We start from the raw sequence: 15252 nt of genomic DNA, 5'->3' as shown, positions 1-15252 counted from the left end.
CGTTGCCCAGGCGCGTCGCCAGCTCCCTCAGCACACCCCGCTCTAGGTTGGCCTGGACCGATTTTCTGTGCTGATGCCAACAATTTAATGTCTTCACACACGCACACAGCTTATTGCCCAATTAGACTGGGGGGTGGGGCCGGCTGAGCCGCCTGGGAGCACGTCCGGCTTTCCCTCCCACGGGGCAAGAGGCAACAGGCAGCCCTCGCAGGGGAGGCCGCTCCGGCCCCTCAGCCTGAGGCACCGCGAGCACAACAGTCTCCCCTCGCCGCTCCGACAGGCACAGAAGCAGGTTCAAATCCCACATTAGTCCCACCCCAGCGATGCCATCTGGGGACTTGACCCAAGGTCTCTAGCCCCAAATCCGCTTCAGTGGAAAACTGGGAATAGCATCACCCCCTTTTCGGTGTGGGTGGGAGAATGAGGGCGATGCATTTAACACATCTGCAAAGAGAAGACGTCCCCAGCTGCTGTAGGTTCCTGCGTCCCAGCTCTTTTCTCCTTTTGGTCAGAACGTGAGTGGGGACAGGGAGGGTGGGAATTGGCCTTTCTAGTGTCTGGGCCTAACGGAGCCAGAACGGACCACAAAAGAGAATAAACAAGGCTGGGCTCCCCCCGTGCAGGTTCTGGGAAGAGAAGAGACGCCTTTCTGTGCTGACCAGCCCGACCGGCTGGCAGGATGAGGGAGGCACCTCAGGTAAGGCCCAGTCCAGGAAAAAGGTGAGCTGTGCCCAGGCCTAAGGGGTTTCTCTTTCTGGGCTCCCTCCCCTCCACACACACACCGGGCCTCACGTGGCTCTGCCAACTGTTCTGAGGGCACAGCAGGTCTGGGATGCCCAAGCCCGGCACTCTGCAGAGCCAGCAGGTCACTGCCTCTGTGTTGCCAAGACAACACGCGAACCGGGATGGTTGCTTGGCAACCCCGCCCTCCAGGCCTCCACCACCTCTCCCCACTGGCCACAGGCTGCTGCCTTTGATGCCTTTCTCCTCTGAAGAGAAAAACAACAGGCCAGCCAGCCATCCCAGATGGTGGCCAAGGGCACATACTTCCTGCTCCAACGCAGCAGGAGACCAGGCAGGGAGAGAGGGAGGAACAGTGAGGGACAATGTGGACGTGGGGGAGGGCCCGCCGCACCCACCTTGCCACCGCCGATGCCCATGCCACAGTTGTTGAGCTTGAGCTCATGAAGGGTGAAGCAGGCGGAGCTCTTGAGCAGGGCCTCAAAGCCTCGCACGCCGTCAGGCCCGAATGCGTTGTCGCTCAGGTCCAGCTCCACCAGCTGCGCCCCGGCTGTGATGAGTCCCTCCCCTAGTGAGGTCTGGACACAGAGAGGGTTCAGCTCAGTTTCACAGACACCTCCCCGGGGCAGCTCCTATGCCAGGCCCCCCCCTGCCCTCAGTGGGCACCCAGGCAGACACACAGACGATTTCGCTACAGAGCTATCATTTTATACCCAGGACCAGAAACCCTGAAGAAGGTTCCCAATCCAGGTGGGGCGTGGGGTTTGGTATACGTGGGGGTGGTCAGGGAAAGCTTCTTATAGGAGGGGGCACTTGAGCTCAGGCTGAATGAGAATCAATCAACCAAACAGGAGATTCCAGCCAACGGTACAAACATGGACAAAGAGACATAAGCATGAAGCAGCATACTGTGTGTCTAGAGACAAGCAAGCAGTGGACTCCAGAAGAAGCTGAGGCTGGAAGGAAAGAGAGGAATCAAATCAGTCCTGGCCCTGAATGTCAGGCCAAGGACCGTGAACTTGAGTCCGAGAGCTCTGAGGGCTTTGATGTGGGTGAGGGATATAGAAGACACATTCCCCCAAACCTGAGGAGGGCAGACTGGAGGCCAAGTGCCCGCCCAGGAGTGTGAGACAGTGATTCAGGCAGCAGAGAAGGAAGCTTGACTGGCCAGTGTGGTGGGAGACAGAAGAGAGGAAACAGAGCCTCGGGTCGGTTCTAGGTCCCACAAAGGGAAGGAGACCTGCAGAAGCTGCATATTCAGTGGATGTGCAGGAAGGAGGCCAGCACCACTGATGCCGCCAGGGTTCCTGGTGGTGACTGGGCAGATGGGTGCCTATCTCTGAGCCACAGCCCAAGACCAAGGTGGCAAGATGCTAAGCTCTCCTGGGAACCTGCTGGGCTGGGGATACCTACAGTTCCCCAGGAGAGATGGGTAAGGAGAGAAGGCTCTGCCAGAGACGGGGGGCAGAAACAGGGCCGGGCATGCGTTGTGCATGGGGCTCCCAGGGGACACAGTGGGGGAGGGGAGACACTCTCCCTGCCTCGGCCATGAACAGGGTACCTGAGGCAGTTTCCACTGTCCTCCCCACCACCGACTCAGCAACAGAGGGCCACTCTCAGGCTGCCCCCGCCCACAGAAGGACCAGCCCCCATCACCTGGCCCCACTGGCCTCTAGCCCTCCAGCAGCCAGAGCTGCCAAAACCCTCTGTGTCTGCTCTACCTTCCCTGCATCTCATGCCTTTCCCTGACCCCAAATTCTCTTGTCCCCCTATGACTCACTCTGGTTGTTGGTAATATGGAGAGAAGAGTATCTCCCTCAAAGACTGAGAAACTTAAATGCTAAAATTCAGGTAGAACAACGTGCACAGGTCCCATAGTTCGTATCTCCCAAGTACATTTTCTTCACCCCCTCTTCTAACTTTAAATCCTGTTACTGGGCGCCTGGGTGGCTCAGTTGGTTGGGCGACTGCCTTCGGCTCAGGTCATGATCCTGGGGTCCTGGGATCGAGTCCCGCATCGGGCTTCACTTGCTCTGCGGGGAGCCTGCTTCTCTCTCTCCCTCTACCTGCCACTCCCCCTGCTTGTGCTCTCTCTGTCAAATAAATAAAATCTTTAAAAAAAAAAAAAAAATCCTTTTACTTACAAACCCTCAAACGAATTACTTAACCTACACTCTAAATCCTCCTTTCACCTGGTTCTTGTTCACCCTTTGAGGCTGGTAACTAACGGAATCAGCTCCCCAAGGGCTTCCTCAATCCCCCAAAGGAGGAGCCCTCCCTCTGGGGTCCCCATTAGGACATCTGTAACTTTTTTTTTTTTTAAGATTTTATTTATTTTCTGACAGAGAGACAGCAAGAGAGGGAACACAAGCAGGGGGAGTGGGAGAGGGAGAAACAGGCTCCCCACTGAGCAGGGAGCCCGATGTGGGTCTTGATCCCAGGACCCTGGGACCATGACCAGAGCCAAAGGCAGACACCCAACAACTGAGCCACCCAGGTACCCAACTTGTCTTTTTTTTAAAGATTTTATTTATTTATTTGAGAGAGAGAGAATGAGAGATAGAGAGCATGAGAGGGGAGAGGGTCAGAGGGAGAAGCAGACTCCCTGCTGAGCAGGGAGCCCGATGTGGGACTCGATCCCAGGACTCCAGGATCATGACCTGAGCCGAAGGCAGTCGCTTAACCAACTGAGCCACCCAGGCGCCCCCAACTTATTAATTAATATATTCATTCATTCTTTCAAATGTAAACTCTATGCCCAACATGGGGCTTGAACTTGACCTTGCGATGGAGTCACTTGCTCTACCGATGGAGCCAGCCAGGTGCCCCCGGACTGAGGTGCTTTAGAAATAAGGGTGGTCCCTGGCACCTCAGGAACCACAGGGCTGGCTAGATACATGGAGGTCTAAGAAGGCAGCCCCAGCAAAACCAGGGTGAAAGACCCAGTAACACAGAGCCATGCTAATAATTGACCAAGAACCTCACCCTGAAGGCACCTCATGGGCTAGGCCCCATGTTACTCAAAGGCTGCCTATTACCAGCCCTGCCTCTTTCCCTTGAGCCCCAGGCAAGCCACCTTCTGCTCAGTGACGGCCCCCCTCCCAGCCCACCCACCCACCCCAGGCTGGGAACCTGATCTCAAGCCAAGCTGAGCCCCAGGAATGGGGAAATGGAAATCAGAGGGGATGGAAGCCACCCACCATGAGAAGCAAAGTAGAAGAATGGTATGGAGAAAGGGAGGGCCCAGAGATAGGTGGGGGGGCCACAGAAGGGCGTGAGGGAACAGAACAGGAGGTGCGAAACGAAGAGGGATGAGAGCGGAGGGAGCGAGATTCACAGTGGGGGTGAAGCCACAAAGCGCAGGAAATGAACTCTGGGATCCCAGGGCTCTGCTGCACCTCCTGTGACTGGGCCTCGAGTCTCCCAGAGGCTGAGCCCGTCGGGACACGGGCAGATGCTGCACCTGCCTGGCTTCCATTCAGCACCTCAGTCACCCACAACGTGAACAAAGTCTGAAAATAGTCCAGGGAATTGCCAAAGGGGTCCCTGTCCCCAGGGGAGGGGAACAGTGGCCTGGTGCCCTTACCAGAGCTGGCGGGATCTCGGACCGCAGCCTCCCGGTGAACATGTCGCTCCAATGGCATCGCTTTGAAAGGAGGAGGAAGAGAAGAGTCAGTGGAGCCCCTCAGAGGTGGCCTGCAGGCAACACCGCATCCTTGTGGCCATGGACTACTGAGCATTACGATACTTCTGAAGCTGGGTTTCCTCAGTGAAAAGCTGGTCCAGCTCTGGCTGAAGCTGGGGGTACCTGGAGGCCCCCAAAGGCCATACAGGGCTCAGAAGAAGTATGGGGGGCAACCCCCAACCCTCTGGTTTTCCAGGAGAGAAACCAGGCCAAGAAGGAAGAGACTGGCCCCAGGCCCCAAGGCAGGGCAGTGGCAGGACCAGGGCCAATACGCCAGACTCCTTGTTTCCAATGCCGGTTTCTCATACACTGTGGGCCCAAGTGACGCATGACAGAAGATCTGGGCGGCAGAGGCAGAAAGTAAGCAATACGGATCCATCAGCGAGGAAGCTACTCGTTTTTTAAGGTGCCTTTTTTTTTTTTTTTAAAGTAATCTCTAAGCCCAACATGGGGCTCGAACTCATGATCCCGAGATCAAGAGTCTCATGCTCTACTGACTGAGCCAGCCAGGCACCCCTCAAGACTCTTTCCAACCCTTCTGATCACCTCCAGAAAGCGGTCTTTCTTTGGGGCTGGTGGATCTTGCCCACCTCTCCACTCCTTGCTTGTTTGCCTTTTGAACAAAGGGTGAGCAGGCCTCATGCTCAGAAGCTTTAGGTGACAACTTTTAGGTGACTAGAATTTAATAACACTATTTTGTTATCTTTATGGTAAGGAATACCACTTTCCATTTACAGAAGAGATCATGTTTACTTTTAAATTACATCAAAGTGAGGGGCGCCTGGGTGGCTCAGTTGTTAAGCGTCTGCCTTCGGCTCAGGTCGTGATGCCAGGGTCCTGGGATTGAGTCCCGCATCGGGCTGCCTGCTCAGCGGGAGGCCTGCTTCTCCCTCTCCCACTCCCCCTGCTTGTGTTCCCTCTCTCACTGTGTCTCTGTCAAATAAATAAATAAAATCTTAAAAAAAAAAATTACATCAAAGTGAGCTGATTTAAAGAAAACATTAGGTAAAGCCACAAAGGTGGTGGCCCTAGAACTAGATCGTGTTACCACACATGCCAGCAGAATTTAGTTTCTAAGCACACAGCCCTACCCTCCAACTGTGGTCGCTCTGTCCACCCAAAATGTCAGCTCTGGCAGCTCCAGCCTCTCCTAGGCCAAACCTGGGCATGATAGAACCCAGAGAAAGCAACTTTCCCCTGAAAATCCAGTCCTTGAAATGTATGAACTAAATCCAACCTTTAGTACTAAGCAAACTGATTTCTGTTGAATTCTCAAGGCCTCCAGTAAAGCAAATCACCAACCCACATGGAGCCTTAGGGGACAGTCTACATGGGTCTGCTCAGTGAGGTACACCTGAATGCAGGTGCTCAGGGCCATGACAGGCAGCCACAGCCTGAGCACCAGAACCCCTGACAACTGGCATCTCACCTGGAAGCTTCCCCAACCCAACTGTGTCGGCCTTTTGTTTTTGTATTTTTTTTAAGATTTTTATTTATTTATTGAGAGAGAGAGAGAGAATGGTAGAGAGCGAGCATGAGAGGGAAGGAGGTCAGAGGGAGAAAAAGACCCCCCACTGAGCAGGGAGCCCGATGTGGGACTCGATCCCGGGACTCCAGGATCATGACCTGAGCCGAAGACAGCCGCTTAACCAACTGAGCCACCCAGGCACCCCCAACTCTGATGGGCCAAGGGTCAGCATGGGGTTTGGGGCACAAGAACGAGGTTCCAATTCTGACTTAACCTGACTCCAGGCCTGCCACTCCCCACTCCCCACCTCTGACCCCCAGTATCCCATCTCTGCAATACAGCTTCTGGCCTCAACAATCTCTAAGTGAGCAGTAGTTACTACAGAGCAGTTATGAGGCTGGGCTGTTATCCGGGCCCCAGTCCAGGCCCCCTCCTGACACGTGTGGCCCTGGACCTCACCTCCCTCATCTGTCAAGACCCAACTTGTGCCTGTGTTCCAACAGGAGAGGGAACATCTCTTCCACTAGCACCTTGGCCAGAGCACTACTGGGGTCAAGGGCAGCTCCCACCTGCCCCGGACCTGACCCCACGGGGGTGGGGTGACTAAAGGCCCTAGGCCTGCTCAGGATGACACGTTGCACATGGCACTCCTGTGGTCATGCTCTCTCATGACACAAGCCCACATGTGCTCACCATGGCAACCTCACAGGGAAGAAAAAGTTTTTATAAAGGACCCCTGACTCAGAGTGGAGTTTGGTGCAAGGCCACAGAAAACAAATACGGTGGTGGTACCAGGGCTTGAACCCAGACCCTCAGATGACAAGGCTCAGCTTCTGCAGCCTCCAGGCCCAGGCCACATCTCCTCTGTTCCCGCCCTTCACTGGCCACTGTGGAGGGTTGAGTTTTTTCACAGGAAAATGTCCCAGTGACTGCTCAGGGAAACGACAGGCCCAGGGCAGAGGAGAAGGTACAACCACCGTCTTAGCTATTACCTGACCATGATGATCCTAAGGAAACAAACAGTAAGGGCTGCCTCATGAGCCAGCCACTCCGTTCGCCCTGGCCCTGCATCCTTTCCCTTCAGCAAGCACAGTGGGCCAGGAAAGAGCACCAGACTTCGGAGTCTGCCACGTGGCTTACTGATCAGCATTAGGATTCTGGGCTGTTTACTCAGCTCCTCCGAGCCTCAGTTCCCTTGACTTACAAATGGACACAGTCTTTATTACATGGGGTGCCCCGAGGACTAATGACACATGCGCTGCACGCACTGAGCATCATTTGCAGTCGGAAAAGCAGGTCTCTCCCCCATCGCTCTGCAGCGGCTTTATGTGCTGATGCACACTAGGAGTCCCAGGAATGGAGAGTGTGCAGGGACGCCCTCCTGATATTTTCAACACCTGATACCCCAACTCTTCTCACAGAGCATCTTGAAGGGCTGCTGTTTAGTGGGACCCCCTTTAGGACACAACGGAATAGAACGATCTCTGTATCAGCCAAAGAGGAGCATCACTTGGATCTAAACTTTAAGAAAGACTCAGCCATTCAGCTTTGAGGAGTGCAGCACCTTCCCAAACCCACCACAGCATCTGAGCTGAGGTCTGGCCACTTCTGTCCAATACACGACTGTTCTGTGGGCAGTCTTTGCTCTGGAGCTCCCTGCTGGGGAGGCTTAGCGCTTGCCAGAACAGCTCCATAGTCCAAGGCTTGGTGGCCAATTCTGTGCCCTTCCCTCCTCACAGATGCCAAACCTACAATGCTAGCTGAAGGCTCTCCGTGTCCAGTTCTGCTTCTTCCCCCTTTATCTTTCATGCATATTACCTGATAAACCTCTGACACTCCTGTCTGTTACTGGGGGATCCAAATGGACACATCACCTAGGGAGAGGGGCCCTGGCCAGTGCTGTGTGCTCTGGGGAAGCCAGAGCAAGAGGAGTTGTTTGTGGTGACCACCACCAAGGCAGGACCTAGGAGGGTCTGGACATAGGCAGGGGCTGTGGTGGCATGAGTAGAAGCTTGTCCCCAACCAGTCTGGGCCTGCTCACCATGCAGATCTCACCTTCAACTCTGACTTCTTCTCCAAGGCCTTGGCGATGACCCTGGCTGCCTCCACGCCCACCGTGTTGCCCTCCAGGCGCAGAGCCTCTAAGCCATCAAAGTCTTCAATCTCTTTAATCACGTCTTTGGCTGCCAAGGACCAAAGAACAGAAACTTAGATTTTGGGAGTCACAAACAGCTGAGGCAGAAGAGAGTCCAGCCACTACCTCATCACTCACAATTCCAACAGCAATAGTATACCTGCTGCGTGCTGGGCCCTGGCTTGCAAGGGAGAATCAGGCGGGCTCACAATCTAGGAGGGGACACGGGTACAAAGAAAATTCCTCTGTACTGAGTGTTAAAACAGGCTCAGATGGAAGGCTTGGGAGCCAAAGGAGGAAAGAAATCCGCCACGTGGGGCAAACAAGGGGCTTAGGGCACCTTATGGTGGTGTGTGTGGAGCCTCCCTCTGCAGGGAATGCACAAGGCCAAGCAGGGAGGGGCGCCTAGGTGGCTCAGTTGGTTAAGCATCCGCCTTGGGTGGGGGGTTGCGGGCACCTGGGTGGCTCAGATGGTTAAGTGTCTGCCTTCAGCTCAGGGCATGATCCTAGGGTCCTGAGATCGAGCCCTGCATCGGGCCCTCTGTTTGGCGGGGAGCCTGCTTCTCCCTCTCCCTCTACTGTTCCCCCTACTTGTGCTCTCTTGCTCTGTCAAATAAATAAATAAAATCTTAAAAAAAAAAAAAAAGCATCCACCTTCGGCTTGAGTCATGACCTCAGGGTCCTGGGATCGAGTCCCACGTAGAGCTCTCTGCTCAGCAGGGAGCCTGCTTCTCCCTCTCCTTCCTGCTCGTGTTCTCTCACTATCTCTGTCTCTCTCTCTCAAATAAACAAGTAAACAAATAAATAAATAAGAGGCCAAGCAGGGAAAGAGCATCCAAGTGAGAGGACCAGCAGGTACAACAGCATAAAGCCTCTCAGAGTTACATGAATCATGTGTGGGGTGTCGTTCACTACTGTATTGTTATGATGAAAGATTCCAAACAAGCTAAATGTCCATCAACAGAGAATAGATTAATTCACTGGAGTACATTATACAGTTACACTGACATCATTATAAATGGTGACACAGGTGTTTACCTGACGTGGAAAATATTCATGTCATAGTGACAAGTGAAAAATGGGGTTTCCCACGGGTATTTGATCTGATCACACTTTTAAAATGTTACACCTATTAGAAAATACATAAATAAAAATAAAAAATAAAATGCTATATATTCGATCTTACACACACACACACCCCCCAAGGTCTAAAAGCATAAAAACCCAATGTTAAAACAATTATCTCTAGGTGCTGCCATTATGGGTGATTCTGTGCTTTTCCATCATCTGCTCAATTTATTCCTAATGTATCAGGTTATAAAACAGCTTTTAAAGTATCTCTAATTATGATCCTAATTGAGAAAGAAAGAAAAGAGAGAGAGAGAGAGAAAGGAAGGAAGGAAGGAGGGAGGGAGGGAGGGAGGGAGGGAGGAAAGGGGAACTCAGCTATGGTTAGGAAAAAAGCTAGAAAGAAAAATGCACCAAAATTAATAGTAGTTGTACCCTGGGGTGTGAGATAATGAAGATGTGGGTTTTTTGCCTTCTTTCAGTGTTTCTGTATTCTATAATGAGCACGTGTTAATTTTACAATCTGAACAAAAACACACAGGGGCATGAGACAAAATCCATCTAGCCTAGCTGGCACAAGACGGAGTGGGGTGAGGCAATGGAGATGTGTACAGGAGAGAAAAGTTGGACTTGACCTTTTAGGTGACAAAGGCCACAGAAAGGGTTTCAGAAAGGTGGTGCTTTGCAACCCGTAAAGAGCTTGCAGAGAAGCTGTCCCAGTGGGGCCTCTGAACACTGCTCCCTCCCTAGGCCACAGTGACACTTCCTCAGGAACCCCCGCTGAACTCCCAGCCAGGTCAGATCCTGCTTGGCAGGTTTCACAGCCCTGGTCTCCCCACAGACATTGCCTGCCACAATTTTACACTCTTCTAAGTGATGACTTGGTCATTATGTGGAGACTTTGTTCATACCCCCTTCCTCACTGGGTCATGAGCTCCAGCCAGGACTTGGCCTCAGCTCACTACCATGCCCCGCAGAGAGGAATGCTTAGCATTCTCCCCGACACAGCCTAGTTACTATTACGTCTATCTCACAGTGGAGTAAGTTGAGACACAGAGAGAGCACGTACATGCCTACTGAGATCACACAGCCAGAAAGTGGTGACCAACATTTATTTTCCTTTTCTCATTTCACAACCAGGAAGGCTGGACAGGTATGAGCCTTCCATTTTCTAGAAGGGGAAGCTGACGTTTCAAGGAATGAAGCAACTCTGCCCAGGAATTCAAGAGAAGAGGAGAGCTAGGCTTCAGACTGGTCTTCTAAAACTCTATCCACGAGCTCCTCCCCAAATCCTTGCTTCCGTGCACAATCGTGGACTTTATGGAGCAGCCCCCCACCCCCCCACCCCCGCAGGAAGCCCCTCAATCCCTTCCCTCCTCCCCTGGGTCCCAGGTGCCCAGGTGTCCTCCATGACCGGCACGCAGTGCGCTGCTCGAGGGCTGAAATAATCTCTCAGCGCTTTGGAAGACCTGCTCCAGAACGGAGGCCCCCGAACACCCAGGGACTGGCCAGGTGAACAAGGAGGGGGGACAGCCGCTCATGGGAATGTATGCGCAATCCTTAAGAGCCAGGCAACAGAGGTGCCGGAGCCCCAAGGGAAGACTTCTGCCGTACAAGTGATGCACGCACAGAGCAAGTTCAGCCCTGGGGAGAGTCACAGGCACAACGCGAGCTGGGAAGAAAAAGCACCAACTGGGAAGAGCAGGGAGAGGAGAGTGGGGGGATCACTCTGGGTGGCCTCTCTCATTCGTTTTCAATCCGTGTGGAGTTCTGTGTAACTCAAATACAGGCTAGGGCTGCATCCCAACCACCGCCGGATAGCCGGCTGTCAGGAGGCTGAGCAGCAGGGCTTGCTTTTCAGCCTCTACCACCTCACACAGTGACAGGCTTCAGGTGGTCACCATGCAGCCATGGAAAAGCAGAAAGGCCTTTCTTTGGTCCTTAAATGACTTACTGGGGAGAGAAAAGAGCCTTGTTCCAATCATCAGTTTGTTGACTTCTTCACACAGGCCCTTGCTCTCTCCTGACGGGGCCGGCTCACTCGCAGCCAAGATGGAGGCCCTTTGTGGGCCCAGGATTTGGCTGCCAGGCTCCCCTGCACAGCATTCAAGGGCCTCTGCACTGGGCTCCCTATGGCATCCTGATTTCTTCTCTCCCATGCCCACCCTACGTGTCTCAGCTCCTCTGCCTAACTCATGTCATCCTCCCTGCCTCTAGTGCCTTTTCGCCTTCAAGGACAGTTCAAACACCACCTCACCCATGGAGACTTCCAGGGCCCTCCTAAACTAGAAGTGACCCCTTTTCCCTCGCCGTACTTCCCACAGCTTTCTGTTCATGTCGCTCAGAGTAACCTTCACCTTCTGCCCCCAGTAGTTATCTGAGTACCTCCTTCCTACTCCAGGACAGGAGCTCCTCAGAGGCTGGGGCTGTAAGCTGGGCATCCCTGGGGACTTAAAAATGGAGGCAGCATGTCCAGCCTGCGCCAGTGAAGTGGTGATCTGCATGGATTTTAAGGCTAGACAAGCTTGAGTTCTAATCCCAGCCCCACTGCTTTCTAGCTGCGCCCTTAGGTGAGTCCTTTCACTTCCCTCAGCTTTCATTTTCCAATCTACAGAATGGGGATGAAACCCACCTCAAGGACTGTTGTGAAAATAAACTGAGATACTACGTGCATGGCACTTAAGACAGCCTGACTCAGCGTTCAGTGAATGGCATTTAATAGCAAATTCATGTTTACTGAACCGAGCTGAAGGTCTACTGAGAAACACAGGAACACGGATTCAGCTGGAACTCTGTTAAAATCCTGGCTCTGCTATGTACCAGCTGTATGACGTTGGGCAAATTAGGTCTTCCAAATCATTTTTCCTTATTTATAAAAATGGTAACATTTCCACCTTCCTCCCTCCCTCCCTTCCGGATAATGCATGATCGAAAGTGACAAGAGCACAGGGAGGAGCTCTATAAATTTTAAATGGCCACGCTCCCAGCAACCCCAGGACTCAAAGCAGTTTCTGAGCCAGTGCAGGGGAGCAAGCCTGCCTGCACTCCATGACAACCAGGCAAGTCCAGACCAGTTTCCCTGGTTGGGCCTGAACCTCAAGAGGCTGTGCAAGTACTGACGTAGGTGCCTTCACTTCCAAACACCAGGGGATTCAGGATTGACCAGTGTTAGCCATGCTTTGGCTAGGGATGAAAAGATAGAGCCTGCATTCTGGTTCCTAATTCCCGCCAGTCCTCATTCCTCTACATAGACAAGAACATCCATCCCTCTCCCAGGAGCATTCAGCTGCATGGACCGGACCTCCAAGAAGGCCTTACCTCTGGGGAAGGCAACCGGTATTCCCAGACCAGCCTGGGATCATGGTGGTAAAGACCTGATAGGAAGCCAGGGGCTATATCCTGACACTGCTGTCATGGTCACTCATTGTTTACTATCCTCTCCCTCTAAGACATAAAGGGGCCCTTCCCACCTAAGCTGTCACCAGCAAGGATGGCCTCCAAAAACATGATGACTAGCAGGGAAGCCTGTATGTGCTTGTGGACACATCATCTCTGAGCTTCACTGTGAGATGGGCCCAAAGATTATCTCACAGAACTACTAGGACAAACAACGTAATAATGCAGCTAAACAAGCCGGAACACGAGTAAGAGTAAGTGGTCATTTGCACACTCCCTTTCTTCCCCTGGGCCAGCCCAAGCAGGAACTCACCATCTTCTGCAGTGTTGAGTTTGAGGCTCTTGCCCTTGAAACTCAGCTGTCCCCCGGCCACCTGGGTTTTGGCAAGCGTCTCTGCTAGCTTGGCAATGTCTTCAGAGGCCATGCTGGCCACGTTGCTGGGCTCCCCTGGAAATCTGCAAACTGAGCAGGACAAAGTTTCATTAAGAGAGAGGAGTCTCGGGCGCCTGGGTGGCTCAGATGGTTAAGCGTCTGCCTTCGGCTCAGGTCATGATCCCAGGGTCCTGGGATCGAGTCCCACATCGGGCTCCCTGCTCCTTGGGAGCCTGCTTCTCCCTCTGCCTCTCTCTCTCTTTGTCTCTGTCTCTCATGAATGGATAAATAAAATCTTTAAAAAAAAAAAAAAAAAAAAAGAGAGAGGAGTCTCCTGGGGACCCCCGGCTGGGGAGGGCAGGGTAGGACATCAGCCTTTTCAGGGGCTTGACCCCCTCTCCCCCAACTATGGAGACTCCAACAGCTAAACCACTGGGAGAAATGAAAACAGCATTAGGGAGGGAACAATTCTAGAAAGGTGGAGAAAGTGGCAAGAATGTAGTAAAATCACATTTTAGCCTCTGGACAGTCACTAACTCACTTTAACTCCTCCCCTGCCCAAATGCCCCAGCTGGGACACCAAGCATAGCCATGTGAGTTGCCCATTTTCTGGGCCACCAGTGAATGGCAGTTGAGTCCCAGACCAATAGCTGCAAAGAGCCCCAAGCACACACCTGCCTGATCATCTTGGCTGCTCTCTGTCTGAGGGTCCCACTCCTCAAACAGGACTAAGATGGCTATGGGATCCAGGTCATCCATCCCAGGAAATGCCCCACCACCCATGCTGGCATGTCTCTGGGGGTGGGGCACAAGGGGCAGCCCACTGCACGTCCAGTTTCAACCTTGGCCAGGAGACTGGGCAACCCATGGCGGCCAGACCTCAGGGGTTCCTAGGAGACCAGAGGTCTCTACATCACAACAGCCACCATCACAATAGATCCAGGGCAGAGTTACTGAAGAAAGGAGCTTCCAGCTTGGCAGAACTCAGCAGACTGGAAGAAAGGACCACTCCATTTCCCCAAAGAGGTCATCGGGGGAGACCAAGGAAGACTGATAGGGGGGACAGAACCAGGAGGTGCCCACAGAGACTCCGTCTTATCCAAAACATGTTCTTCCCCAATCTATTCATCCTCAAGTTACAATTGTGATGGCCCCCCAAACCTCTCAATCCCCCCAGGCTTCCTCTGGGCTCCTTCTCCTTATCTTAACCCTGATCACCCTGGTTTGCCTCTCTTTACCAGTAAGCATGAATCATTCTTCTGGGTAAGGAGGTGTCCATTCATTCAAGTAAATTTATTGTGTACTACTGTGTTCTGGACATTGTTCCAGATACCGGAAGCACAGCAGTGAATGAAAAAAAACCATACGCTCTTAAAATAAGTGTTTTTTTTTTTAAGATTTTATTTTTTTAAGTATTCTCTATGCCCAATGTGAGGCACGAACCCGTAACGCCAAGATCAAGAGTCGCAAGCTCTACCAACTGAGCCAGCCAGGCACCCCTTAGAGCATGTGTTCTAAACAAGATATGTAGTATCTTAAGACAGTGATAAGAAGAAAAATAAACAGAGAAAAGGGTAAGGAGTTTTCTGGGGGTTGCAATTTAAAACAGACTGGTTAGAGGAGTGCCTGGTGGCTCAGTTGGTTAAGCGTCCGACTACTGATCTCAGCTCAGGTCTTGATCTCAGGGTCATGAGGTCAAAGCCCCATGTTCGGCTCCACACTGGGCATAGAGCCTACTTAAACAAACAAACAAACAAACAAACAAAAAAACCCCACAACAAATCAGAATGGTTAGAGAAGATATTATTAGGAAAGAAACAAAGACTTGAAGGATATCAAGGCCTGGGCCAGGCAGATGTGGGGGGGGGGAGGGCGGGAAGAGTATTCTTGCAAATGGAATAGCAAAAGCAAAGGCTCTTGTTGGGGGGGGGGGAAGGGAGATTAGAAAAACTGCAGGGAGGCCAGTGGGGCTGGAGGGCAGAGAGGGAAGGAGAAAGAAAGCAAGAAATGAGAAAGAATTAGCAAGAGGCCCAAGTCACAAAGACCATTTAAAGAATGTGGCTTTTACTCTGAGCGAAAAGGAGAGCCACTGGTGGGTTTCTAACAGAGAAGAGCAGGCTCTGACAGATGTTTTGATAGGATCACTTATACGCAACCTAAGGCCTGGCATCTAGAAAGTACTCCAAGAATGAAGAGATGAAACTGAATAAACGTGAGCCTGAAACCCCGCCATCGCTTGCAGTTGTGGGATGGGACAATCCGAGGCAAGAAAAATGGTGGTGGGGCTCCCAGATATGTTCCTATTGGAACACAGAACTTCTCAGCTAGAAAAGGGCCTATTCCTCAGTCCAATACACACGCACCACCCACTTTAAAGACTACGAAAC

The 15252-nt window shown here is 52.4% G+C and overlaps 1 protein-coding gene across 4 annotated transcripts in view; it reads right to left on the bottom strand.

Moving 5' to 3' along the window:
* Positions 1 to 15252, bottom strand: part of LOC113922213 (ran GTPase-activating protein 1) — a 32873-nt gene that overhangs the window by 15434 nt on the left and 2187 nt on the right. For 2 of the 4 annotated variants that reach the window (XM_027594156.2, XM_027594158.2), the window contains exons 1-5: positions 13540 to 13724; positions 12806 to 12955; positions 7950 to 8077; positions 4328 to 4387; positions 1140 to 1319 (exon numbers count right to left, since the gene is read on the bottom strand). In XM_027594156.2, the coding sequence (XP_027449957.1) occupies positions 1140 to 1319; positions 4328 to 4387; positions 7950 to 8077; positions 12806 to 12955; positions 13540 to 13648 (627 nt within the window). In that variant the 5' untranslated portion in view covers positions 13649 to 13724. Of the gene's footprint in view, positions 1 to 1139; positions 1320 to 1650; positions 1698 to 4327; positions 4388 to 7949; positions 8079 to 12805; positions 12956 to 13539; positions 13725 to 15252 lie in introns of those variants that run through there. The other 2 variants (XM_027594159.2, XM_027594160.2) reach the window with 2 other exon arrangements.

Source organism: Zalophus californianus, chromosome 9 (assembly GCF_009762305.2).
Source record: "Zalophus californianus isolate mZalCal1 chromosome 9, mZalCal1.pri.v2, whole genome shotgun sequence".
In the NCBI taxonomy this organism is placed as follows: domain Eukaryota; kingdom Metazoa; phylum Chordata; class Mammalia; order Carnivora; family Otariidae; genus Zalophus; species Zalophus californianus.
This window is presented reverse-complemented; position numbering and strand designations above follow the sequence as displayed.